Source organism: Dromaius novaehollandiae, chromosome 27 (genome assembly GCF_036370855.1).
Source record: "Dromaius novaehollandiae isolate bDroNov1 chromosome 27, bDroNov1.hap1, whole genome shotgun sequence".
Lineage (NCBI taxonomy): Eukaryota > Metazoa > Chordata > Aves > Casuariiformes > Dromaiidae > Dromaius > Dromaius novaehollandiae.
Genome location: NC_088124.1, coordinates 4157695 through 4184297, shown reverse-complemented (window position 1 = coordinate 4184297; position 26603 = coordinate 4157695). Strand labels below are relative to the sequence as shown.

Sequence of the window (26603 nt, the reverse complement as noted above, 5' to 3'; positions counted from 1 at the left end):
CCAGGCTGTTCCTAGGAGGAATTACCAGCCTTGCTATTTTAGGAGCCCCTGGCGGCAGCGACTGCTCCGGAGAGCGGCTGCAGCCGCCAACCCCCTGCCTTACCTTGCGGGAGGCTCGGCAGCGGCACGGTGCCCTGGCCCGGCTGCAGGCTCACCAGCCCCTGCCGCTGCAGGTTGAGCAGGTGCTGCTGCTGGAGCTGCTGCATCTGCAGGAGCTGCTGCTGGAAGGCCAGCTGCTTGTTCCCCAGCGGCTGCCGCGAGACGGAGGGGAGAAATCAAGACACCGTTGTTATTCGCGACGTGGCGGCAGGAGCCGCGCGGGGAAGGCAGGGGCCCGGCGTCGCGCGCGGCAGCCGCACGCCTCCACGCCAGGCCTCGGTGCCTGCTCGGCTCGTGGCCGCGCCAGACACAGGCTTTGATCTATCGGAAGAGGAGGGGAAGCAAGGGAGGAAAAGAGGAAAAAAAAAAGAAAAGGGAAGAGAAGGCGCGAGCGGAGCCGGGTGCTGGCTCAGAGCGCAGAGCTCGAGCTCCAGCCGCGAGACCGCGACTCCCGCGGGCTCCGGCGCCGGGAGGCTCCGAGGCACATGGAGCATCCCGGAGCGCGGCACAGCGCCCACCACCCTGAATGCAAAGGGGGCTCCCGCGCCCAGCGGAGCTCTTTTCGCCGTCTGCATGTGCAACAGCCTTGCACCAGCTGAGAAACAGCCCTTAATGGCCCAAAATGACTCCCGCGAGCCCCTTCTCGGGTGAGGAGGGCAGAAAACAACCATCCGCGGTTATGGGCAGCTTCTGCAGCCTGGAGCAACCGGGACCTTGTCTGCAGACGGTCCCTGGCACTACGGGGACATCTCATGGAAATCACGCCCTGGGATGCCCCCGGCCTAAGGACAGCCGGTTCCCTCGGATGGGGGGATCCCATTGCCCCCCGCACATGCGTCCCCGTGGCATCCTGGGCCGCAACTCCCACCGGCTGCCTCTGCATTTCTCCCCGATCGCCGCCCCACGCGAGCACCCCGGTCCCCCCGCGCGCTCGGCAGCGCCCACCCACCCCCCTGGGACCGGCGTCGCCCCGCGAGCCCGCGCCCGGGTAGGATGCTCTGCCAGCCTTCCCCGGAGCCGGCTGCGCCGCGACCGGCATAACCGGCCCTAAACTCGTTAGGCAGGACCGATCTCTGGGGAGGCCCCGAGAAATCCATGAGAATTAACTGAAGGGGAGAGAATTCAATTAGGGATGGGGAAAGGCAGCTGCTAATCCGAGCGGGCCGCGCGAGGGGAGCTGCCCCGGGGCTGCCCGCTCTCATTAGCGGGGCAGCCGCCTCCGTAACCCCTTGAACCCCCGTGTTTGCTCAGACGCGGTTTGCAGGGCGCGAGGAGCCGGGCGGGCGGTGGGAGCGGGCGAAGCTGCGCTCCCACCTTCCCCAGCAGCGGCTATTTTCTCCAATTTCAGTTTCTCGTTAACGTGAGGGAGAAACAAGGCAGGGCCCTTCTCCGGAGAAGCGAAGCCTCCCCTCAGGCTTCGCCTTTGCTGAGCGGATCAGGCAAGTTCACGCTAACACGTCTCGCCCTTACAGCAAGCCCCCGCTGCACGCAAGCCTCTCCCAGGGACAGGGACTTTGCAGTCCCATCGCTCGGCCCCAGGAGAAGTATTTTCCAAGTTTGCATTCTGAATCCGAGTGCAAAAGCTCTGCAGAGGGGAATGTCCTTCTTTCTCCTGGTTTGGTGGGAGCATGGAGGGGATTCAGGCTCCGAGGTGCCAGTCTGGTGCACGGGGCTGTGGGGATCCCAGCTCCCGGCACGCTGGCCCGCTCGCACCGGGCGTCTCCAGGCCTAGTTCTGACTCCGCTCCACAAGGAACACAAGACTCTCCCTGATAAACCCAGCTTATTTTGGGATTTGCACACGGACTCACAACCCAAAGCAGCGTGACCCAGCGCTCGGCGAGCACACGGTCAGCGGGGGACAGGGGTATCTTCCGCAGATGCCATCGATGCTCTCGCTCCCTCCTTCCTCCCTCAGCCCCAGTTTGTGGACTGGAGGATGAGAACAGACTCCAGGCGCTGCCCGGCAAAGTCGCTGCGCTCTGCAGCATAAGGCACGATTTGGGTCCTCTCTAGGGCACAGAGAGCATTTAAATCCAGTTTCTCAGCCTCAGAGGGATGCACTGGCCCCTGCCCACCTTATCCGCCTCGCAGCCACCGCAGCACTGCCCCGGGAGAGCCACCTCCAGGGCCGGATCCTCCCTGCCCTCTCCCAAGCCTTGGACCTCGGACGCTTGAGGATAAAGGCAGGAGTCAAAGCTATTTCTGTGCGGAGAAGAAGAAAGCCCTGCGCTCTTCCTCGCTCTTTAGCCACGAGATGCATTGGCAGACGCATGTGCACGGGGCCCGATGCTGCCAGCCACGGTCCCCATTGCACCCCGCTCCTCCCTCCGGCACCCGCGGGAGGGGAGCAGAGGCACCGGGACGGAGCTTCCCGCAGCTCCCAGCCCGGGCTCCTCCGGACACCTCGGCGCGCGGGCAGAGCCGACCAAGCATGGAGCTTATCTGCGCGCAGACACAAATCTTAAAACACAAAGAAAGTCATTACCGATCCTCTCCCACGGGGGGAGCGCTGCTCGTTGGGGTCGGATCCCACATTCGGCCCCCGCGCCCCCCCACGGGCCCCTTCCCCGGCGAGGGGGGGTCGGTCCCTTAACGCATTTTGTCTGCGCTCTGTTTACATTAGCCGCAGATGACTGGGTGCAGCTACCGGGGTAAGAGGCGCCGTCACTTTGATTTATGAGCACATCAAGAGGAGTTTCGGCGTGACACTCCGGACTGACAGGAGCAGTTCATTAAGCTGACGCCGAGGTTGCTCGCCAGGCAGGGCCCCGCGCGCTGCCCCCCTCCCCGGCCCCGCCGGACGCGGGGCCACGGCCGCCGGGGGGGGGAGGAGGAGGAGGAGGAGGAGGAGGAGGAGGAGGAGGAGGAGGAGGAATTGCAAGCACAAAGGGAGCCCACGCGCAGCAGCACCGTCCCGTCCCGGCGCCGCTCCCGGCAGCCGGCCTGGAGAAGGACGAGCAGCCGGGAGCAGCTCACCGCGAGGGTGAGGGCAGGCCATAGCGTCCGAGCGAGCCCGTCGGCAACCGAGTTCCCTCCTTTGCCGGCACACGGGACCGGCCAGGCTTTGCTTTGCCAGCGTTTCACCCTTGCAAAATAAAGCAAAAGCCTCTAGGCAGGGCTGCACGGCATCGCTGCCGGGTGGCAGCCGGCCACCCCCTCCTGCGGGCGCGCGGCTCCTCGCCGGGATGTATACAAAGCCCGTCCCTGCATCCTCTTGGACAGGACGCGCTCCAGCACGGGCTTCCGACGCGCTTCCATCCTCCTTGCTCCCGCTTTTCCTGCCCTTCCCCTCGGGGGGTCTCCGGGGGGCCGAGCGGCGCCCGCCCCGGCGCTGCACCCCGCGGCGCTGCCCACCTGCCCGTCCCCCTCGGCGCCCGCTCGCCGCCGCTCCGACGCGCCTCCTCCGAACCGTTTGCAAACGCTGCCGTGGATTTCCGCGAAGGAGCCGCCGCCGGCCGGGAACGGCTCCGCGGCAGCATCCGAGACGCTCCAGCTATTCCCGGCTCCGCTGGGGGAGATGATGGCATCACCGGTCCCGGCAGACACGTATCGCTGGCCGGCAGAGGCCACCTCATTGGGCCGGCCGGAGCAGGCGGACGCAGCCCGCGCTGGCCATGCATTTGCAGCCCACCAGTGCCGACCCTCCGACGGGGCTCCTGCGGTTCGCTTCCGGGCGACCCGGAGCCGTGCACACGAGGGGAAACGCCACGGGAGCCGCTCTTCGGGAAGCGCCGCGCTGGCAAGCGCAAAGCCTCCCGTGCAACGCCCCGCGAGTGAGCGGGTTTCCGGGCCGGGCTGCAGCAACGCCGGCGCCGGACACGCACCCGCGTTCAGCGCCGACCTCCCTTCCGCCCCCGCCGAGCGGCAAAGGCCTCCTTCGGGATCACTTTCTCGTTTCCTCCGTAGCATTTCATTAAAAGTTAATATGCACTTTTTAAACCGGGAGCACGCTAAGAAAGCCCTTTGTTAGAGCTTAATGATATCAGAGCCGGGCGCTGCAATACAACATATCCGCGGCCAAGGGGGAAGTCCTCGAGGAAGCTCAGATTTATGCCTCCCCAGCGCCTCGAGCGCACGCAGCTACTCCGGCTCCCGGAGATGGCCCCGATAACGCCTGACCCCGCGCTCTGGGTAAACACGGCGACGTCCCGCAACGAAAGCCTGGGGCAAAGTCTACTGAAGGCTCGAGAGGGTGCCGGCTTTTTTATATATATATAAAAAAATAAAGGGAGTGAAGGGTGATGCCTGGCTGCTGCCCCTTCCCTGCTGTGAGCCCGGGCTGACCCAAGCCGCCGTGGACACTGGGCCACGGGGAAGCGTTTGCCGAGACAGCCGCGACACCTAGGAGTCTGTCACTACGAGGAACGACAGTAAAATCTGTTGTGTAAATGCGGTTATATGAGATTGATGTAATCGCACCAGTGTTAATGCTTCTGTACTCACGTAATTACCTCCCCAGCAAAGGGTCTGTCCTGGGAAACCACCACCAGCCTCCCCGCGGCGGGCTGACGCCAGCCCCTGCCCGAGCATCTCCCCCTGGAAACACCTTTTCCTGGACCCGGTGGGATTTTGCACAGTGCTTCGGTCCTGTTGGAACCGCTTTTCCGGGTGCAAAAAGCCTCATTTGGGGCTGTCCGGGGCGCTGCTGCGTGAGCCAGAGCAGGACGCTGTGCCCGGCAGCTCTGGGAATCCCCCGCTCTGCCCCAAAGGGCCTTTCCTTAAGGACGGCCCGTTTGCAGTGAGGGCAAAGGGTTTTTTCCATCTTCCTGAACCACTGCGGAGGCCTGACCCTGCCGGCACTCGCACCGATCCCAACCATCTCACACCTGACTTCACCGCTTCCCACCCGCCGCGCGTGGTTTCCGGATGCGGCGCTGGGAACTCTGCAGCTCAGCACATGTGCCAGATCCCCTGCCAGGGCGACGGTGGGAGCCCCCCCCAGCACGCCCCTATCCTCCTGCCCCCCAAACCCCCCCGCTGGCTGCCGGCCCGCTCCCGGGGTGCCGGGACTCCCACGCGCTTGTTCAGCCCCGGCCCCCTTTCATGGGGAGCCAGATCCGCTCGCGGCCGCGGCCGCCCCGGAGCGCCGGGGTGAGCTCACCTCTTTGGGCTGCTGCTTTCCGGCTTGCTGCTGTGTCAACAGCTGCAGGTGAAGCTGCTCCTGTTGCTTCTTGTAATATTCCTGCAGCTGGGAAGGAGGAAGCAGGCCAGGTCAGCAGCAGAAGCGCCCGGCTCGGCTCTCGCTGCCGAGCGTCACCCCGGGTCCCGGCTTTGCCGCAGCCTCGTGCTAGGAGCCGCGCCAGCTCCGGGAGCCCGGGATCCCGGGAGACCCTTGGCTTCGAGTCGAGAGGAAAAGCATCTCCCCGAAGCCTTTACGGTTGCGGAGCAAAACCTGGGAACGTGCTCCTAGAGGTGCCTAAGGGCTCCGGATCCCCGCAGTACATTAAAAAGGGAATTGCAGAACAAAACAGCCCCGAACCTGCTGCTCGTTTTTAATGATCACCGGCTCCCCGGACCTCGCGTCAGGGGCCAGCTGCAGGGCTGGGGAGCCCCGGGGGGCACGGGGACCTTGATCCCACTTTGCGGCAAAGCGGACGGTAGCAGCCCCAGCCCCGCGGGTGGCTCGGCTCCGAGCTCCCCCAAGGACGGTCCCAGGCCACCGGAGGCAGCGCCGGGACCTGCCGGGGCGACGCCAGCCCTCGCCCGGCCCCGGCCGCTAAGTAAACTGTCGGTGATGGATGTGCCGCGCGGGAGGGGGCTGGGGGCGGGGGGCGGCCAGCGGGGCCCCCGGCCTCCCGCCGCCTCCGGAGACGCCGGCCCCGCCGGATTGCCCCTGTGGATGCCGGGAAGCCTTTATCAGCTCGGGCTGACAGCGCTGACAGCAGCAACTTTGCTGTTTCTGCCGGCGGACAGGTTTGGAAAGCCTCGGTGTTTACCCGAAAGCCACTCAGAGCTGGGTCCCTGCGCCGCGGCGGAGCGCGGCCGCGGGAACATTGGGTCAGGGGTGAGAGGTGTGATGTTTGGTTTTCTCCCGGTGGAGAATGCGAGCTATTCCGGCCTGCGTTGTTTAATTTGCAGTCAAACGTGTTTCTCTATCCGGCTCCGGAGAGGCTCGGCAGGACCCACCCAGGGCAGTGTTTACCCTTTGTTCTCTCCCCGGGGCCAACCTTGACTCCTTATCGGTGTTTGGAGTAAACAGGTACTGGAGGCAGCAGGAAGGGTGGGGAGGATGCTCGCGGGACTTCTCCTTCCCTCGCTCCCGCCGCGGGAGGTGTTTACCCAAGCAGGCCTGTTTTGTTTCGGAGTTTGGGGTTTGTTCTTTTCCCTCTCCTCCCTTTTTGCTCCCTCCCCGCTCCTTTTCCTCCCGACGGAGCCTTCTGGAAAGCGGAGCTGAGCCGCGAGAAGCGAAGCCGGGCGCCCGGGCCGGGATGCGCACCCGCACGCGGAGACGGCCGGGGCGGCGGCGGCTTTACCTGCTGCAGCATGATGGCCTGCTGCTGCTGCAGGAGGGCCTGGAGCTGCGGCGGAGAGAGGATCTGCTGCATCTGCTGCGGCGTGATCATCTGCGGGGACATCATGGCCACGGAGACGGGCACCTGCGGGGAGCAGCGACACGTCACGCGGGTGCCGCGGGCCGCGGTCCCGCACCCGCCACCGGCCCGGGGGGAGAGCTGGCGGCACCGCCAAGGTCTTTGCAGGTGGGGCGAGGGAGGCAGACGCCTCGCTGACCCCCGGCTCCACGAGCTCCCTCGTCACCCTCCTCCGCGGCCCTGCTTGGAGGCCGGAGCAGCAGCCCGGCTCTTTCCAAGGCTCCCCCGGCCCCTCCCTGGATGCTCCCTTTCCCGTGGGAAGCAGGTGGCTTCAGCCGGCCCGGAGCAGGAGCCCAGGGTCGTTGCAGCCTGCTCCCTCCCTGGCCGCAAAGGCAGGGGCCGAGCGAGCCGCAGCTCCGCCAACCGCCCCGGCTCGAGGAAGGTGCCGCAGCCAGCCCGTCACCCGCTCGTCAAGCCTCGCCGGCATCGCCAACGTGCTGCCCCGTGCATCAGTGCGGATGCAAAGTGCACGGCTTCACGCAAGGGTCTCGGGACCTCGGAGCAATGAAGCAACCGGCTCATCCTCATCCAGCTGAGCCCGAACAGGAGCCCGGGTACCAGACCCCCTCCTACCCCGCGACGCCCAGGCCACGCCCAAATTCTCCATTTGGACCTGCCGACCTCCGCGGCTGCCTCCATCCCGAGGGCCCCCCAGGAGGAGAAGGGAGAGGATTCCCGCGCGGCCGCCACCGACCATCGCGGCTGCCCGAGCGCGCCGCGGGGCCCTGACCTTCAAGGGCGGCTGCAGAGGCTTATCTGTTTGCTCAGGCATTTTGCTGGAGGGAGGTGTCGCAAGCGGGCCGAGTCTCGTTTGTCGCCGGCGATCCCCCCCAGCTACCTCCTCGTCAGAGTTATTTATTAATTGCGGCGCCTTCGCACCCGAGGCTCGCTCTGGGGCGCCTCTGACTCCGACAGGTCTGCCGGCCGCAGCGGCGGGTCCGCGAGGACGCTGCCGTTTGCAGGGCACGAAGCTGCAAAGAGCCCAGCTGTGCCGGGCGCGCGGGCAACATCTGGGACGGCTCATGAGGGTGCGAGCGGGTCCGTGCCCGGGCGCCGAGCATCCCGCTCATTCCCCTTTGCCGATTCCTCAGCCGGCGACGTGCGGGGAATGAGAGCCCCTAATTAATTGCTCATCTGCATCCCCGCAGCCCGGGCGCCTCCCCGCCCCCACGCACGGCCGCCCATACGCGTTCGCTGGCATTTTCAAATCGGAGGCACTCTAATTACCGGAGAGTTATAACACCTTCCATTTCTCGCCCAGCGGACTGACACCCTGTCAAGAGCAAAGAGAATTGCCAGAGGTTTTGACAACACTAATTGCCCCTATAATCTAAAAACACAAAGGAGAGGCGATTAGTTGAGAGGGCCCCAGCTCTCGATCCGACACGAGGTTTTCACAACGTTACAAGAAAACAAAAGCGACGCTTTTTAGAGTTTGATGGCTGCTAACAAAAGCAGAATTATATTTTCATACAACCTTTGTCTGCATTAAATGGCTTTCTCCCGCGCGCGCGCTACGACGCCGAGCTGACACGGGGAAATGGTGGCGGCTCCTCGGGGGGCGGCGGAGGTGCCGGTGCCGAGTGCGGTGCCGAGTGCGATGCCGAGCACGATGCCGGGCTGCACCGCTGCCGCTGCCCCGGCCGGCACGTTTGCACCCGGCGCGGCGCGGCCCTTTCCCAGCCCGGCTCCGGTTACGGGTCCAGCTGCCTCTGCTGGGCCGTGGCGGCCACGACAGCTGCTCGCCTGCAAAAAAGGATCCCCGCGGAAACGTCCCGGCCCGCGGGCACCTGGCGACAGCCGGTCTGCTGCGGGGGAGAGGGGGCGAACCGGCCCCCGGGGCCTCTGCACGAGCCGCCCCGACGCGCTCGCCGCAACCCGGCCTCAGCACGCACCGTGCCGTCGTGTCTGCAAAACAGCTGGAGGGTTTTCTTGCACGCTGGCGCTTTGTACGGCACCCGGCACCGGACCCAAAAATGCAAAAAAAAAAGCCCTGTCCCAATGCACGAGGGGCCCTACGGAGCCCTCGGAGACTTGCACAGCTCACGCTGCACCGGCAGCTGCTCGGGATGCCCCAGCCCCGCTGCTTCCACGAGGCCTGGGACTTCCTAAATTATTCTTTTCCTCCCCGCTCTGCAAATTAGCTCTCCAGCATCCTCCCTGGCCACGACCTAGGTCTGTCGCCGGCGGCCGGGACCGCGGGCTGCTCCTCTCCGAGCACGGCCCGCGCCGCGTGTCATGAGCTGGCATCTGCCGGAGAGCGAGCCGGAGCGGGGCTTGACTCACTCCTTGGCCTCCTGCCACCCCGCAAAACTGCTTACTAACAGCTTTGGCTGTCGAACAAAAAGCCTTGACGCTCTATCTCTGATTTGCGAACCGAATCTCGAGGGGGTGATTTTCCAGGCTGTCTTGGTTGTAATCCCTCCGCGCCCGAGAACGGAGTGGCGGGAGGGGGTGGAGGAGCAGGCGGCGGGGGGAAACGAGCGGGTATTAAAGGGGAAACTCGGCGCTCGGTGTAAGCGCGGAGCAGCTCTGCCAAAGCCGGCTGAGCGAAACAGGATTTGGCCGGGCGTAACACAGCAGGGCTGCGGAGCGATGCTGGGTTTTTTTCTTTTTTTCTTTTCCTAACGGGAACCAGGTTTTGGGGAACGCGCCGTCCCCTCTGCCTGGGAGAATATGACGTCGGGCCGCTCCAGGGAGGAGACGGGATTCCCAAACTTGCCGACCGACCGAGGAGACCCGCGGAGCTGCCTGCTCTGCCTCCGGGGCATCCTGCCCTCGGGAAGCAATGCGGGACGCCACTGCCGGGCTCCACGCGCTCGGCCAGACCGGGTGCTCCCCTGCGGCACGTGAGAAAGCCTGTGGCTCGCTCAGCACCGAAGCATCCCTGCACTGACCTGCAGCTCGAACACGCACCGTTACTCACTCGCAGTGACTTCCAGAGGAGCCGGCCGCAGTCCCGGGGGAGGCCGGGGCAGCGCGCCGGAGCGCTTACGGGGAAGAACGGCTCCTCCTGCGGCGTTTCCAGGTCCACACCTAAAACCACACTCCCGACTCCCGCGCCAGGGCAGGCGGCAGCCCGGCTCCATCCATCCACGTGCCAGGACCACGCTCCCTCCCGCCGGGGCTCCAGGTGGAGCAGAGCGAGCATCCCCCTTCGAGACCCACAAAAACGAGTGCAAATCCCCCCCCCCCCCCGCCCCACTTAGCTGGCTCCGGCCACCCGCAAGAGCCTTAAACGGGCCGGGGCAGGCAGCGCCAGCACCGCTGCGAGCCCGGGACTGGCCCCAAGCCGAGGGAGGGGGCTCGGACCCGCGGGCAAAACCCGGAGCGGGGCGGAGGACGGGCCACCCACGGCGCCGGGCTCCCCCGATCCGCTCGCCCATCCCGCGGCTTTCACCACGCTGGGACGAGGCGGAGGAGGGAGCTTTGCCGCAAGTCGGGCGCACGTGGGAAACGTGGCAGCGCGCGAGCCGAGACGGACGGGCTGCTCCGTTTTCTCCCGGAGAGGGAAGGCAGGAGGGCCGGTATTGATCCGCCTTCATTACCCATTTCATTCAAGTTTCAAATCAACAAAATACACTTTTCCACTCCAGCGCCCTCCCCGCCGCAGCAGACAAAAGAAAAGCAATTTCCCGCAGTTTGCTCCCAACTCCTCTCCCCTTCCCGCGGAGCCCTTCATCCCTCCTCCCATCACAGGGGCTCCTGAACTGCAGCGAGTCACCCGGCAGCGCGGAGACCCCCCGCTCCCGCCGCACCGCGGGACCCCGGAGAGGCCGCAAAACACCCGACCACCCGGCGATGCAATCCGGCGGGGTCCCGCAGCCGCAAAGCGGCACGAAAACGGCTCCGAAAACACGGGCTGGGGTCGGACCGACCCTTCCTGACTGCGCCGGGCTCATCGGGGCAGAGCAGCGCTGCGCAAACCATCTGCAGCCGATGCAACGTTTTGTCCGTCTCTGCCAAGTTTCTAATTGCTTTAAAGTTGCAAAGAAACAAAACCGTTTTAAAACGTTTCAGGCTTTTTTCTTTTTTTTTGCTTTTTCCTTTTAATGCAGCTGTAACTCCAGTGTCAGCTGTGAGACTATCCACATGCAACTACACCTCTAGGCATCTGGGGGGAGAGAGGGGTCATACTCAGAACCGAGATCGCTATCGAGCGCAGCAGCTCCCTGTTTGTTTTTAAGAGCACGCCGGTGCCGGCCGTCGTTAATATTCCCGCTGGCGCGGTGCCCCAGAAACGTCCCGTCCCCGCCGGCGAGGCAGCAGGGCGCTGCTCGCGACGCAGCGAGCCGACGGCCTCCGAAACAGCGGGGCTTTGCGGCGCTCCTGGGTTTTGACGGGGGACATCTGGTTGCCCTGAACACGCCGGGACCCCGACCCTCCTGCAGACCCCACCTGGGTCGGGAGGCAGGAGCAGGCTGGGACTCGAGGAGGAGGAGAAAACGGGTGCACACTTTGGCCACCAGCTTTCCACAGTCGGCAACCTCCCGCTCCTACAAAAATCCCCCAATTTTGCCTTTCCAGGCACCCAAAGCCGCCGCTGCTGGACCCGGACCCGGCCGGGCTGCCGTGCACCTGCATCTCTGCAGGCCGAGCCTGCGGGGGCTACGGCTGCTGGGGCCCGGCCGGCCCCGCGGGCCCCGTTTGCCGGCTTTTGGGAATGCTGCGTTCCCCGCACCGCACTCCCCCTCCCCGTCCGGGATCCGCTTTCAGGAGCCGCCGCCTGGGGACGCAGCCTTCCTCCTCCTCCTCCTCCTCCTCCCCCCGCGGCGGAGCAGCCGTCCTGGCCAGTCTCATCCACACCACTCCGCCGTTAGATAAACTTCCTTTCAAAGGAGCCTGCTTAATCCCGCTCTCCCCGCGGCGGGATCCCGCTCCAGCTGCCGGCAGGGGCAGGCGGCCGGGGGGAGGCAGCTGAGTTATGAGCTATTTCTGACTCACGTCTACCACTTTCACAAGTTCCTCTGCAACACAAAAGGGAGGAGGAGGAGGGGGGGGAGAAAGGCAGATTGAGTTAACTCTGGAAAAGCCGGTCGGATGGACGGGGAGAGGACGAGAGGGGAGGGAGCTGGCGCGGAGGGAGCCTGGCGCAGCCGGGCAGGGCGACGGGAGCCGAAACGGGCGCGAAGGGGAGGCGAAGGCAGAGCGGCGCCGGAGGGGAGCGGGACGCCCTTTACCGGAATCTGACTTCACTCTTTTTCTGCCTTTGTTCTTCCGAGAGATTTTCCATGCAGTGACTGCATTTCCTTCCTGCAAGCGCGATCGGAAAAAAACTGCCTGTTTGCGCCGCGGCAGCCCCGGCCGGTTGCCGAGCCGAGCCGCCCGCGCAGGTGGTGCGAGCCGGGAGCTGCGCGGGGCCGGCTGCGCGTGCCGGGCGCTCGGTGCTGCAGCCCAGCTCTGCCCGGGTGCCTTCACCGCGCCGCGCGGCGAGAGCTGCCCGGGAAGCATCCCCGAGCGCCGGAGGAGCGTTCCGGCTCGCAACGGGCCATGCAGCCGGCGAAACGGCCTCGCTCCGAAGCCGAGAGGCGGGGAAGGCCGTGGCTTGGCTCCCGGCGGCGCGAGGACTCGGGAGCGAGCGGGTGCAGGGGCACCTTACGCTCCGCAACCCCCCGGCATGAAACATAAAGCCGCAAGAGGGGAAAAACAGACCTGACGGAGGAGAAAAAGGGGTTTCGCTTGCAACGGGGATGCAATCCTGCAGCTCAGAACTGAATGGCGGAGAAGGGGGGAACACGGGGAGAAATAAATGCAAAGCCGTTGGCGGAGACGGTCCAAGCCCCCGGCCCCGTCGCAGTGAGCGGGCGAGGAGAAGGGCTCACGGGGGCCGGGGCCGGGCTCCACTGCCGCCCGGCACAGGCAGGACCTCCAGCTCAGAGAGAGCTTGTGCTAATTACTTTCCTTTGTTAATTAAGCCCACGTGGCTCTAATAAGGTAACCTGCTGTTCTCCGATAAATTTAATTAGCCTGAAGGGAGAGCCCCTCCGCACGGCTATTTAAATTGTCACTTCCCATTCACTTGGGCTTTGCTTCTTCCCCCTCCCCTCCTCTCCCCCGTGCTCGCCGGGTTCAGGCCCCTCGTCGGCCCCTCTCCCAGCCCCTCTCCCCCTTCCCTCGTGGCCAAAGCGGGCCCCGGGGTGGTGGGACAGACCCCCGGCACCGCCGACCCCCGTGACCCCGCGCCCAGCCGAGGAGGGTGCCGCAAGGGGCAGCGGGGACCCCTCGGCCAAATTATCGCCCCAACGGCCTCTCCCCTTGCAGCCTGCTGGGGGAAAGCTACAGGGAAGGGATGCGAATTTAGCTGGGGGCTAAAAACCAGCTTCTGGAGGTTTGCAGGGGAGTTTCACTCGCTGGGGTCCCCGGGCCGTCCCAAAGCGGGGTCTGTGCGTGGGCCCGGGCGCGCGGGGCCCCTCGCGACGGCGTCGCCTTGCAGCCGGGGGCTGCCCGGGCGGGCGAGCGTCCCGGCCTCACCTGCACCGCCGGCTGCTTGCTGTCATTGCCGCCGGGCGAGCTGAGCCCCGTGGCCTGCTGCAGCAGGAACTGGCGTGCCACCTGGAGAGCCTGCAAGAGAGACACAGCGGGGTGGGCAGCGGGCAGAGCAGCCGTCCCCGTCCCCGTCCCACCGCGTCACCTGCCCGCCCGCCCCCGGGAGCAGCCCGCCGAAGCCCCTTGGATTAACCGAGCGCCAGGCGAGGACCGGCCGGCCGGCGCTGCAATCCCACAATCTCCCACAAATCGCTCGGGGCCCGATTTTTCACGCATTTGGCGCTTTTTCCACCCGTATCACCTCTGTCTTGGGCAACCCCTTTGCAAGCACTGCTCCTAGCACATGCATGCTCCGGCAACGCGCAGCCCGGGCAAAGCCAAAGGGCAGCGACCGCCAGGAGACACCGGGAATCTCCCATGCGCCCGCGGAGCCGCCGCAGCACAGCGCTCAGGGCTTTTCCTGAAGCTGACAACCCACATGTCTGAAGATACAGTGTGCATTTAATTATACAGCTGATTGTCACGTTGTAGCACCAAAAGGCACAACCGCCGGCCGGGATTTGGCCGTGCGGCGCGCGGTTTCCACCCCAAATTAATGATCTGCCAAGGGGTCCGTGCGGTCGGCAGAGTTCACCGCGACGCACGGGTTTTGCAACGCTTGCAAGTGACCCAAGATGGAACCTGCTGCTTTTTACGAGTGTTTTCCTAGAAAGGGTTATTAGTTTCCTTAACACGCACTAGTTTGCTAAGTCTTGCCTAAAGGAGGTAGAAGTCACGCAATTTGTTTGCACAAGAGGTAAAAAACAACGTAAATGGTTAAAAGAATGCTTTTGGAAACGCACGTAAGCACAAGCATCCACGTACCAAGCACACAGAGCAGCAGCAACCAGTAAACACGGGAAATCAGAGAAAATCCTGCAAAGAGACGCCAAGCAGAGAGCAACAAGTGCGAGCAGGCCGGCAGCGAGCGCTGCGCACGCTCGCGGGGGACGGCAGCCCGCGTGCAAGCCCGAGAAAGAGAGAGGTCTCATTCAGGAGCCGCGAGCGGGCCGAGGGAATAAGCTCTAACAAAAACAACCCTGCGGTACCCGGCGGCTGCTCCCAGGCCCGCTTCCTCATACGTTCCTTATTTTTGCTTTTAAAGAAATTCTCTCTCTGTGCTTTTTTTTTTTTTTTTTTTTTTGGTACATTTCTGAACAACAAAGTCATTGTAGTCCTGCCTGCAAGACAGGTTTTTATTACCGCGCGGAGACAGGCGGGGGGAGCGGCGGGGGGGAGGTCGGCGGGTCAGAGCCCAGCTTGGCAGTGCTGCAAACAGCATGTGGGTTCCCCGAGCTGTCAACACCCCGGCCGTAAATCACCGCGCCGGCTTCCAGGCGCTCCCGGGGTGCGGCCCGGCCCCGCGGAAGCGCTGCGCGGGAATTTTCCACCTTTGCAGCGTGCGGTTGCTCTGCATCCGCGTGCTCCCGGCCCGGAGGGGCGGCTGGAGCCCCCCGCGCCGTGCACGCCGCATCGACCCGTCGGTGCAAACCCGCTGCCGGCGCTTGCAGGTGGACGCGGTGCCGCCCGCGCGGGCTACACCTTACCGCGCATCAACACGCCGCCACGCTCAGCTATTTATTGAACCTCCGCTCCTCGAGGAGCGCCCCGTCCCCCTCAAACTCAGCGGAGCATCCGGGACGACTCGTTACCTGCCGTTTAATCAGAAGGTCCAATTTAGCATCATCTCCATGGGGGAGCTGCTCGGTAACAGCCTATGCGGCAAATTTGGAGCAAAGCATTTCCGAGTTGTGCTGCGACTCCGTTCTGTCCGGATAAAAGCTCTCCGATCCCCTTCTTGCAGGTGGACGAGGGATTAGAAATGCACTTGTGAGATGAAAGGTAACTTTAAAGCTGCCACTGAAGCCAGCAGCTGTGAGCACCGGTTCTAGCGAGGGCAGGATCTGGCTGCAGTCCTGCTGCAAACGCAAGCGTACAGCGTGTCCATCGCACGGCGGACACGGCCCTGCCTGTTTTAGTAAAAAAAATAATTTTGCATCAAGGGACCCGACCCAAACCCAACAGCTGTGCCGCAAACACAGCAGAGAGCGCGCAGCAGCCCTGGAGAGGAGGCAGGGAGCAAACTGTGTTCCCAACTGCATTTGGGAGCCATCAAACAGCCCTGCGAAAGCCAAAAGGCCAGGAATTTCCAAACATATGGGATCCTAAAGCGACACGTCGAAGATAAATGGACCAGGCCTGCTGGACGCGCAGCCCCCAGGCGCTCCCCAGCCCGCGCCGCGAGGTTTGAACGTGATCGCCAGGAAAAGTCCCTACGGCCCGGGCATCCCAGGCTGCTCCCACGCTGCGCCGCCTCATCGCAACGCGGTCCTCGAGCACCAACCGGGCACTGCCGCCGGGAAGCGCTGAGCCCAGGGATGCCGCGAGCCCCGTTTCTCCACGGACGCGTTATTTCCCCAACGGCAGCAGGAGGAGATGCGCATCGGCAACGCCAACACGGAGCCACGCGACAGCTCTGACAGCTGCAGCGCTGATGTTTTAATTACTGCTCAAAAATGAAAACAGTAATTGCAGCAAGAAGCCGAGCGTGGCCGAAGACAACCTGAGGCTGTGCCGTGCCACCGCGGCGTCGCTTCTCGCAGGTGCCCGCCGGGGATGGGTGTCAGACCACCGTCTGCCCGTGCTATCCGGCGTCCGCAGGGCTCACACACGGCAACCCAATGAGCTTCTGTGCAAGAAACGGGCAAAATACAACTGAAAACACGCCGACGACCGGCCCAGGGTGGCCTCAAAGCCTGAGGATGCAGTTTCCCCTTGCTTTGCTCCCGCGACGAGGTTTCGGCTCTGCCGTCGGAGGAGCCGGCGCTCGGAGCCACCTCCGGGAGCGATTCCCGAGCACGCCTGGGCATCCTGGGATGCAGTGGAAACGCTCCCATCACGGTCCTCTTGCTGCCACCGGTTTCATTGGTGCAAGGGCAGGGCTGCTCCCCGGGGCGAGTCAAGGGCTCCGATGCCACCGAGGCCAAATCCTGCACACCAGCGGGATGAGGTGACCCGCGCAGGTCTCTCCCCAGCCTGAGCAAAACCAGGACAGCAGACGGAGAAAATAAAGCAGGAGGAGAGGAAAAAAAGAGGACAGCCTCGCTCCAGAGGCAAGGCGCGCGGCAGGATGCTCCCGGGAGCTCCCTTGCGAGCCCGGCCGCTCGCTGGATGTGAACCGCGGGAGAGCCCGGGGCGAGAGCCGCCCTCCCGCCTGCCAAGGCAGCGCTGCCCCTCCGGGCAGCGAGGTCCCGGGAGACCCAGCTCCAACTGCCCCAGCTGCACAACGGCAGCGTTGTCCGCAGGGAGATGCGGGCACAGCCCCCGGCTTTTACGAGGCTTTGGGATCCCTGTAAAATCTGCATGAGTTCATTAAGCTGGCAAATTGCTGAAACGAGACGAGCGTGGCTCGTGCCAGCGCTGGACTCGGACCCCGAAGGGCGGCGGGGCAGGCTGGGGACCGGGCCGGGTCCCCGGCACCCGGGAACGGGCCGCGGGAGCGAGGGGGGCCGGCGGCTGGGCTGCAGCGTGGGCGCCCGCCCGCCCCGCACCGCCTCTCGGGGGGGGGGGGGGGGGATTTAATTCACTCCCTGCTGACTCTCTCACTTTGTTGTGCTCTGAAGCACGAAATTACAAGATTTACAGGAAAAAATGACATGGCCTTACAATTGCAGGCGGGGACCTCCCCCCGGGCACCCCGGAGCGGCCCCCTCCCTCGCCGCGGGTCCTGCCGGGCAGCGGGGCGCCCGCCGCTTTCTATTGCGGATGGAAGCGGAGGGGCAAAACCTGCTGGGCAGGAGCTGAAGGGAAAGACACATTTCTTAACCTCACTCCAAAGGGCTGGAGACCTTGAGCAGCTCTAGTTGGTGGGACGAAGCCTTTCCGTAGGGACAAGCACGCAGGGCATCGCCCGTCATCTCGCCTTACTTCTGAAGCCACCTGACAGCAGGAGGAAGAACGTATCCCTCTTAAAACCGGCTGCGTTTTCACCTCCCGAGTCTACGGACTGGAGCGGGATGATTTTTTTAAGCTTGCATCCTGCCGCATGGTGTTATTCAAGAGTCATTAGCACGTTCCCCGTAATTAGGAACGAATGGCTTGTGTCAAATTCATCATGCCCCCGGATGGCTCCCTTTGATCAGCAAATTATCCCATAAAAAAGTTTGTAATGTCTCAGACGCTTACGTCAAGGGCTGATGCTATTTGGCTTTGTCCTCCAAAAGGGCAGCAGCGACATGTTGCAGGGCTTCGGAAGAGGATGGCAATCCTTATTTTGCTGGGGTGGCCCACAACCGCCCCAGGCTCCGTACGAGCACACACGCTACCAGTCCGGGTCACCAGCCCAGAGCCCCCCATCCTGCTAAATCCATGTCTGGAGTAGGAGGATTTTAACCTGGTCTTCACAGCAGGATTACGCTCATTTAATTAACTTGGCTTTTTTTCTCCCACCCATTTTTTTAAAACCACCAGAACTAAAGCAGAAAAATACAGCCAAAATATAGCCAGCGTCCTGGTGCGACTCACACTGCTATACTATGATATAGGGTCTGTGGTAGAGGTAGAACATACTCTATACCTATACTGACTTCTAAGCGAGTATTTCTAAAGGCAACCAAAAAATTTAAAAGCGCCTAGACAAGCCCTTAGCACGCTGGAGGAAAAGGCTCTCCTAATTCCGGCGTTCCCACCTCATGCTGCCTCACCTGCACCCGCTACACATGCTCCTCGCTGGACTTTTGCAAGTTTTCTTTCCAGCTAGGCTGCAAAAACACCAGAGCACCAAGAAATGCTAAAAAGCGCGCGTGGGGGCAGCAAATAAAACGTGCCTCGGATTAATCCCAGGTGCGGCCGAACGCAACGTCCAGACAGCAGGAACGCCGTGCCGGGAGCAGCTCCCGGGAAGCCGGAGGAGCTCCCGGGCGTTGGGGCGACGCTGAACCCGCCGAGCCCTTTGCGCTCGCTGAATCAACCGAGCGGGCGGATCCTCGCCCTCCTTTCCGAAGAAAGCGGCTCATCCTCCAGCCAGGGCGTGTGGACTCCAGAGGGGAAATAGCCCATTATCCCAGTTTCCACCCAGCATAGCTGGAGATTAATTCATTAGCTCTGCCCCAAAAGGCTCTCGCGCTCTTCCAGGCTGGATTCCACGTCCTGCGGCAGAGCCAAGCAGGCGAGCCAAGGACCGCGTTAACCTGGCAGCGACGCTTCCTCTTGGATGCGATGAATTTGGTGCACCTCAGCGCTGGCTCCCGGCAGCTCGGCCGGGGCGATCTCCTTGCCCCCCCCCGGGCGAAGGAGCGTGCCGAGAAGACCCCTCTCCTCGTGCCCCCGGGGACGATGCCTCTCCGCACGCAGCTGAGATGCTTCGGCGCGTGGAGAGGAGGGGACGCGTGCCGGGACGGCGCTCGTTCTGCAGAGACGGAGACTCCCCAAACGGCGGGTTAGCAGCTTTTGGCTGCCTGCCCCGGCAAATATCACAAAATCCGTTTTCTCCCGGGGGGAGAAACGGGGCACATCAGCCCCAGGTGACGGAGGAGCCCGGGCAAAGGAGACGGCAGCTCACGCACCACATACAACAGCGACGGAGACAGAGACCAACTTGCGCTTCAGCCCCTAAGTTAATCTCTCACCTTTGCTTGGCCACTTTTTTTTTCCTCCCCTAAAACTTGCCAGAACTGAACCTCTCCAAGGCCTCAAATTACCTGGTCAAATTCAGAAGAAATAGGTCAAAAGGTTCAAAAGTTACTGGGCGAGGGCAAACACATCCACGGGTCTTTCTAAAAGTGTCGCGAGCCTCCCAGAAAATCAAGCAACACAACGGAAAAACGTGGCCAGGGTATTTTTAAAGTACCTTCTTCTACAAGGTATGTTATTTTTAAAACGGCGCACTTTGTAATTATTACCAGCGATGCCCGGCCGCTCCAGCAGCAGAAGCCAAAAGCATCCCGGCTGCTCCGCGCCGTGCCAGCGAGAGCGGCTTCCCGGGCAGCCCTGGCCGGGAACCACCGCCCAAAAATAGCCGAGGGAATTTCCACCTGGATGGGATCAAAGCTTTGAGCGGGGTTTTGGCCTCCAATGAGTTAAAACAAAACAAAAAAAGCATTATAAAATTATGTGAAACCAAGAATTTTGTAGGGAAGGAGGCAGAAAGCGGCTCTGTAAGGAGAGTCTCTATCTCCTGCTTTCCCTCCACTCCTTTTGCCCAAAAAAGCAGTTTCTGGTGGTGGGGTTGGGAAGGGAGAAAAAGTTAACCAAAAGAAAAAGTTTTTTACACTAACCTCATAAAAATGACATCGTCACATTCCAGAATTAGAGCTATTAAAACAACACACGCTCGCAGATATTTTTAGATGGATATTAACCGTAAATGATGCCATATTGAAAAGCACTTCCACCCAGCCCAGCCCCAGCCCCGCTTAACCAGAACCAAATGGCTCTTCGAGATCAAAATTAACAAAATGACACAATTCTTCACAGGAAGAAAAAAAGAAAAAAAAAAAGTCCTTTCACAACCGCCTCGGTGCCCCTTTCCCGCCCGGCCCCAGGCGGGCTGCCTCTCGCTGCGCACACTTGAACGCTTCTGGACTTTATTCCTCCGCTCTTGACTCCTCAGTCCTCACGGGCGAGGGGTTAAACCCATTTCCACTAATGAAGAACACAAGGAACAAGCTCCCGACGATCCCAGCCTCCCTCCTCCCCGGGAAAAAAGGAAAAAGGAAAAAAAAAAACCCTCCTGCATTCACGCTCAGTAAAATACGAAATATAAATCAAGGAACCTAATAGAGAGATGAGTTTCGCTTAAGTGCTCTGGTCTCTTTTTTATCTTAAATACCCTAATAATAGCGTATTACACAATATAGTTGAAATGTGATCACATGTTTTATGGAATAGTATCTCTCCTACCACGGAGAAGTGCCTTCCTCCCCCATCCACACCCTTCTTCAAACAGAGAAAAAGCCCCATTTGCTCCTTTCTTAAAAGCCTTATTTTTGTTTAATAACTTAACATTTATTTTACATATGTCTGCAATAAATTGCAAGGGGTTTTTTTGGATAATAAAAAAAACACGGAGCAGCGTTGGAGCGGCTGGCTGGCTTTTCCAGATGGCTCCTTTTCCATTGGATTGCAATTTGGAAGGAGCTACCGTAGGAGCCTCCAGGCTGGGAGCGGGGGGAAGGCAGGGCCGGGGGCGCCAAGCAGCGCCGGGCGCCCGGGGGCGCGGAAAAGGCAGGCACGCCACGGGAGCCCCGGCGAGGCGGCCGATTTGGGGCAATTTCCCCGGGAATTGGGGATTCCCGGGCCTCCGGTGGCGCTCCAAGCGCTGCTGGCAGGGGGTCCCACCGGATGGGCTCGGATTTTGGGGTGGGGGGATTTAAAAGCCCGGCTCTGGGGTAGACTTTGGATTTGGGGAGCAACGCGGGGCTGGTGGAAAAGCAGCCCGGAGCGACCCGGCGCAGCGGGAACGGGGCACCCGGGCACGGCGGGAGGCTCGGGGCGCCCGGGCGACGCTCCCCCGGCACGCGGGGTCCCGGCCGCCGCGCTGAAAGCCCGGGGGGGCGCGGAGGCGGGGGGCCCTTTGGAGCCCCCGCGCAGGATGTCAGCGCGCCGGAGGTCTCCCGGCGTTCCCACGGCGACGGCGGTGGGAGATCCCGGCAGCTAGGCAACCCTCCCATGCCCCCGGCTGACCTCTCCCCTCCCGCAACCCCGCCACAATGCCCGGCGCACGCTATTCAAGCCCGGCGACGCTTTTCAGCCGGGCCCCACCATTGAAATCCAGGGATTTAACCCCGGGAAGGGGGGGGCGGCGCTCCTCTTCCTTCCCTCCCGCCGCTCGCTGGGGATGCGCCGTGCCCGGGAGCCCCCATCCCGCGGGGAACGAGCCACCCGGCCACGGGGCTCTGCCAGGTTCATCTCACCTAAAGGCTGGCTAATATCTACCCGCGTTCACAGGGGAGGGATGAGAAACCCGGGAGAGAAGGTGACTTCTCCGCTGCCCCCCTTCCAGGCTCTCCCGGCCACCGGGAGCTCCGGAAACGCAACAGGCGGCTCGGAGGGAAGGACCGGCTTGAGGACCACGAGAGAACGCGCGTATGGGAGAGGAGCCGCCGCGAGCACGGGCACCCGCGTGCCCTCTTGCTCCAGGGACTCCCAGCAAGCCAGGAGGGACCACGCCAGGTCCTCAAACACGTGAGGATACACAGATCCCCTCCTTGAATGTGTAGCCTGGAAGTTCACAGCCAGGTAGGGCTGCTAGCAAGGCTCCCTTTCTCACGACCAAGCTCTCCACGTCCTTGGAGATGCATTTTCACCTGAGAAGTCCGCACAGCCCGAACAAGCCCGTGGGGCCAGCCCAGCTCACCCTCCGAGCCCACCGGCAGCGACCTCCTCCTAGCCAGGTGCCAAGCAGGACTAGGGATGCAGCCACGCTCCCAAAGGATTAAGGAAGCCCTCCGGGTGGCCGGAGGCTCTCCGAGGTGCCCCAGCATGGACCACGGCTCCATGCACCAGCTCCACCGCACTGCTCGCTTCAGCCTCAACTCCCGTCCGATGCTCAACTTCTGCCTCCCCGCGTTTCCCTCGCGCTCCCTCCACCACCTCATCACTCCTGCCCAGCTCACGTTCCCAGGACGTCTTTACCCAGCGCGCGGGAGACCGGCACCAGCTCAGCCCCGCGGCAGCGCCGGCGCAAACCCAACTCTCGTACCCGGCCTCATCACGCGAGGCCTTCCCAGGACCTGCCTCCCACCCCGGAGGTGGGAACCTGCCCCGCGGCAGGAGCCAAAGGAAGCTTTCTGAGGGGGGTCGGTCCCAGCCCACCCAGGGAATCCAGATTTCTAGCTCCCGCCAACGCCCGCTGGACGCAGGTGCCTACAGACCTTGGCCACTAAAGGTCAAACTTGCCCCTGGAAGCCACTGGTGGCTCTTCAAGCTGGGGAGATCAAGTGGTGGGTTTATATCCCTGGACCTCCTGACTTTCCTTGGGATTTCATGCAGTGAAATAGAAATAAAGGCAGCAAGAGCCGACGTCTCGGGAGCTGCAGCGAGAGTCGGGACAGGGGAACCGTCAGACGGGAACAGCCCGGTGGTGCAGGAACCTGCCTTCGACAAGGGGCGAAGGCTGGATGCTGCTCAGGATGGTGTAAAGCCTTCATAAAGCACCTAATTGCGCAAAACTCTCTGTATGGGGACATTTATTTTTGACCCCAGCTGGTGCTCAGCCTGTTCCCTGAAGCATGAAGATTGATAGTCCTTGAGATGCCTTTTTTTTCCTCTCCTCTTCTCCCCAAGGTACTGTCATTGCAGATGTCATTTGCTTTTGGAAGTTTACCAAACCCTCTGCCTTAATAATTCCGTGTGCCAGCGAGTTTCCCAGGGTAATTACACCGGGAATCGAAAAGAAGAAATACGAAAGGGTGGAATTAAACCCCGTTCCTGCGCCCGGGGAGGAGGAGGAGACCGGCCCTGCCCTACCGGGCTCCTCTTGCCCTGGCCCCAGGGAGGCCGGAGGCGCGGGAGGGCTCTGGGCCGGCTCCTGGCGCAGCTCCCGGGGAGGCGGCTCCCCACGGACAACCCGGGCAGACGGCCGGCCCGCGGGGCCGGGGAGAGCTGCACCGCGGAGCCCCGTCCAGCCGCGGAGGGAGTCTCCGAGCGGAGATCCCCGGTCGGCTGAGCTGCTCCCTGCTCCATCTGGAGCCGCAGGAACGCTCGCAACCGTCTCGGCGGTGCAAAGCGCCAGCTCCGCAGCACCTCGCAGAGCGGCTTCGGGCTGGGAGGACCACGAGCTCCCAGCTCTGGCCGGGAAGCCAGGACTCCTGGGTCCCACCTCTCAACCGCAGCAAGAGACTGGGTGACACCGGGGCGCGAAAGGGAGCCACCGACCTGCCCCAAGGCCTCGGGCAACGGGGCTCCCCGCTGTGGCAACCTCATTTTTGGGGGGGCACCTCCGGGGCTGGCACCCAGGACCGCGCAAGGGCGGTAAAGACCCAAGCCCAGCGCCCCGGGGATGGTGAACGGGCACCGGCAGCGGCGATGCCAACGCCAACAGCCGGCCTCCAGCAGCACGTGCCGGGGCATCCCGGCGGAGCCGCGTCCCTGCTCTCCACCTCCTCGCGAGCGCCGGCTCCTTCGGCAGGGGTGACTTGCAGGAGCATTACACGCATGATTACCCTCCAGATCAGGGGAACGGGGGCTTAACTGCGTGAGAAACGGCTGTTATTCAGGTAATGGATTTACAGCACTCACTACTAAAGTATCAGACACAGCAATTTTTTACAGCTTTCACGCTGGAATTTATGGCTCGGGGAGGCGATCTCCGTACGAGGCAGGGATCATTGCCTTATTTAGTATCTGAGGAGGAAAATTTATGTTTTCTCCAAAGTTTGCTTTGAAAGGTAACCTGCAGGCAGGCGCGCGCAGCCGCACACGAGCGCGGCCGGGGCCCCGGGGGGGCACCAGCGCCGTGGGCACGCGGGGCCCGGCACCCGCACGCGGAGCCCCGGGGGTGCACGCACGGAGGGTCTCCGTCGCACGCGTTGCAGGCCACGCGCGTGAGGTCGCTCCCTTGCATTGAGACGCTACGAGCCCCCGCGCAAGGCGGTCCGACTCCATTTACCCGTCCCCAGGGCCGAATGCTGATTTAGCAGAAGGACCTGCTCCTTATTTCACAGTCAACAGGTCTTTCGAGTCCTTTCGGCCGCGAACCCGAACGCTCGGAGGACCCGATCCCTAGCTGCCTCGTGCAGGATTTTGCACTTGCAAAATCGTGCAGATTTTTGGGAAGCAGCAGGCTGAGTGGGGGAAGGAGGGAGACCGGGGAAGCGGGCGCCTCTCCTACCTGCTGCTGCTGGAAGTGCAGGAGCTCCACGGGGCTCAGCTCGCCGTTGGGCTCCCCGCTCGCCGCTCCTTCTCGGCCGCCGCCCCCTCCGCCGCCGCCCCCGCCGCCGTCGGGCTGGTTCGCGAGGCTGCTGACCCCGTTTTGGCTGGAGGGAGTGGACCGTATCGTCTCCGAGGCGGATTCAACCATCATGACTCGCTAGCGGGACCTGCGGGAGCGAGGGGAAGGAGAGCCGAGGCTGAGAAGAGCGCGGCAGCCCCCCCCGCTCGCCCTGCCCGCGTCCCCGGGGCGATCCCGGCAGGGGAGACGCCGGGATGGGACCTCAACCCTCCCGCTGCACGAGGCCACTTCTGCTTCCAAAGCAGCCGGTTTTAGCTGCGTCCAACCTGCTCCCCGAATCACGCGCTGCAGCCAGCACCCCGTGTGCTCCCGCAGCCTGCAGCAAACAGCAGCGCCGGGGCAAAGCGAACACGGGAAATCGCTGTGTTTTTCAGCTCTCTCCCGGACTGATGAAAGAGAGGAAAACCCCAGAAACGGTGGATTTTTGCACAGAACTAGAAATTCCAGACTCCTGCCCTTTGAGCAGCTCGAGCGCGCAAAGCGGAGGAGTTTTTGGACGACGGAGAGCGAGCCACGTGCAGCCCGCGCTACGCATCTCACCTGCAGAGTTTCAAAGCTGACGCGCTTCCACGAAGCGTTTCAACTCCTGGCAAATCAGCCTTTTCCAGCAGGAAAAGACGCCCTGCCTGGAAGTCCACTGCCGCTCCCAAGAAGCAGGATGGTACCGCGCAGCCGGGATGCGACGCGGCGGACGAGCACCAGCCCCCGGCTTGGAGAGCAGAGCTAAGGACACCCGAGCACGGCAGCGCTTTAGAAAACACCAGTCGGAAAACGCTGCCCTCTTCCCAGACGCCTCCCCGTCCCGCTCGGACGGCCGCCCGCCCTGGAGAGAGCAGCCCGGGAGCATCGCACGGCCGTGGGGAGGGCCGAGCGCGTCGGGACTTCGCCAGCCAGAGACGGATCTGGCAAACGCAGCCCCCGGTGCCACGGAGCAAAGGCAGCGCACGAAGGGCCCCAACCACTAGCCTCCATCACCCACGCATTTTTAGATGCCTTTTAACTTAACACAGATCGGGGAGGGACTGTGAAGAGTGGGAGGGACTGGTTTCCAAGCGGTGAGATGGAGAACCCTTCACCACCAGTTGGGTTTCGTCAGTGGGCAACTCGTTAGCTGCAAAACCGAGGGTGCCCGTCTGCAATGGCGGGACGTGCAAGCGGGGCGCCCGTGCGGTGCCGGCCCGTCGAGCGGCCACGCGTGCCCCCATGCAGCGATCCTGCTCCCCGTGATCCCGCTCCCGGTGATCCCGCTCCCGGTGCACGTCACAGCGCAGTGCGTTGGGCATCCCCGCGCGCTCCCGGCCAGAGGGATAACCGGGGACAGAGCTTACGTCGGACTTAATTTCCTCTGGGAGACTCGAGGCAAAGCCCTTCCTCCTCCGGACCGCCCTCCCCGAGGGCCGAGACCCTGCAGGATTTTGGGACGAGAAGCACCGCGCTTTTACCTACGGGAGCACCCGGATGCAGAGGGAGCAGGGAAGGCGCTGAGGCGGGAAGGGCATTCGCCCCCGCGGATCACAGCGCTGGTCCGCGAGCTCGAAACCAGGGAGGAAGAAAGACAGGGGGACGGTGGGAAGAAATACTGTTTCTTCCCCTTTCTTCTCTTCTTTTCTCCCCTTCCTCCCCCCCAAAAGATAGAAAGACAAACCGCGAACAACATAATTGCTGAAATGTGGCGTGTAATAATAGCTATTCAGAAGCTGATCATTCATATTAAACAGGGTGAAGCAAGCTTCTCATTTGCATGTTTGAGATTATATGCATTTCAAAAGTCATTTCCGCAGGGTATATGACTGACATTAATTCCCATGTGGAGCCGCTGGCTCCCTCCTGCAGCCCTCGCACTATCGAAACGCGCCCGGGCGCAAGCACGCACGCGCACGCACAGCGATGCGCCGGCGGCCGCCGAGGATCCGAGGGGAAAGGGATTACTGCGTTTTGTTTTTACGTGAAATGCAGAAGTCGCGAGCGGGGATGCTGGGGCAGCGCGGCGAGACCGGCGCGAGCAGCGGAGCAGCTTTCCGAGCAGGGATCGGAGGTACCAGAAAGGGAAGTGCGTGTTTGCCTACAGATGCCGCATCAGAAACAACCAAAAAAAGCTGAAAGAAAGAGAGAAACGGGAGGCAGGTGGCCCTGATTCAGCGCGGAGCTGCATGCCGACCGGCCCTGATAGCACCTCTGTGCCAGGCAAAACCTCCCCTGCTGCCCCAAATCTTCTTCCCCGCTTGGCTTGCGGCCCCCTGAAAGCGGCATCGGTCAGGAAAACACCTTCTGCCCTCGAAAATAGGATTTGCTCCTTCTCTGCCGCGCCAAACAAGAGGCTTTTAGAAAAATTGAGAGTTTTTTGTTACTTTTCTCATTTTCCTTTGGAAAACTCCGCAGGCGGCCCCGAGCATCGGCCCCGCGGGCTCCGTCTGCGTCCAGGAGTCACAAGGTATC

At 62.7% G+C, this 26603-nt stretch overlaps 1 protein-coding gene across 7 annotated transcripts in view; it reads right to left on the bottom strand.

Annotated features, from left to right (window-relative positions):
* Nucleotides 1–26603, bottom strand: part of FOXP4 (forkhead box P4) — a 73482-nt gene that overhangs the window by 14973 nt on the left and 31906 nt on the right. For 5 of the 7 annotated variants that reach the window (XM_064498185.1, XM_064498184.1, XM_064498186.1 and 2 more), the window contains exons 2-6: nt 24048–24255; nt 13163–13252; nt 6575–6697; nt 5203–5289; nt 104–251 (exon numbers count right to left, since the gene is read on the bottom strand). In XM_064498185.1, the coding sequence (XP_064354255.1) occupies nt 104–251; nt 5203–5289; nt 6575–6697; nt 13163–13252; nt 24048–24239 (640 nt within the window). In that variant the 5' untranslated portion in view covers nt 24240–24255. The remainder of the gene's footprint in view (nt 1–103; nt 252–5202; nt 5290–6574; nt 6698–13162; nt 13253–24047; nt 24256–26603) is intronic. The other 2 variants (XM_064498187.1, XM_064498188.1) reach the window with 1 other exon arrangement.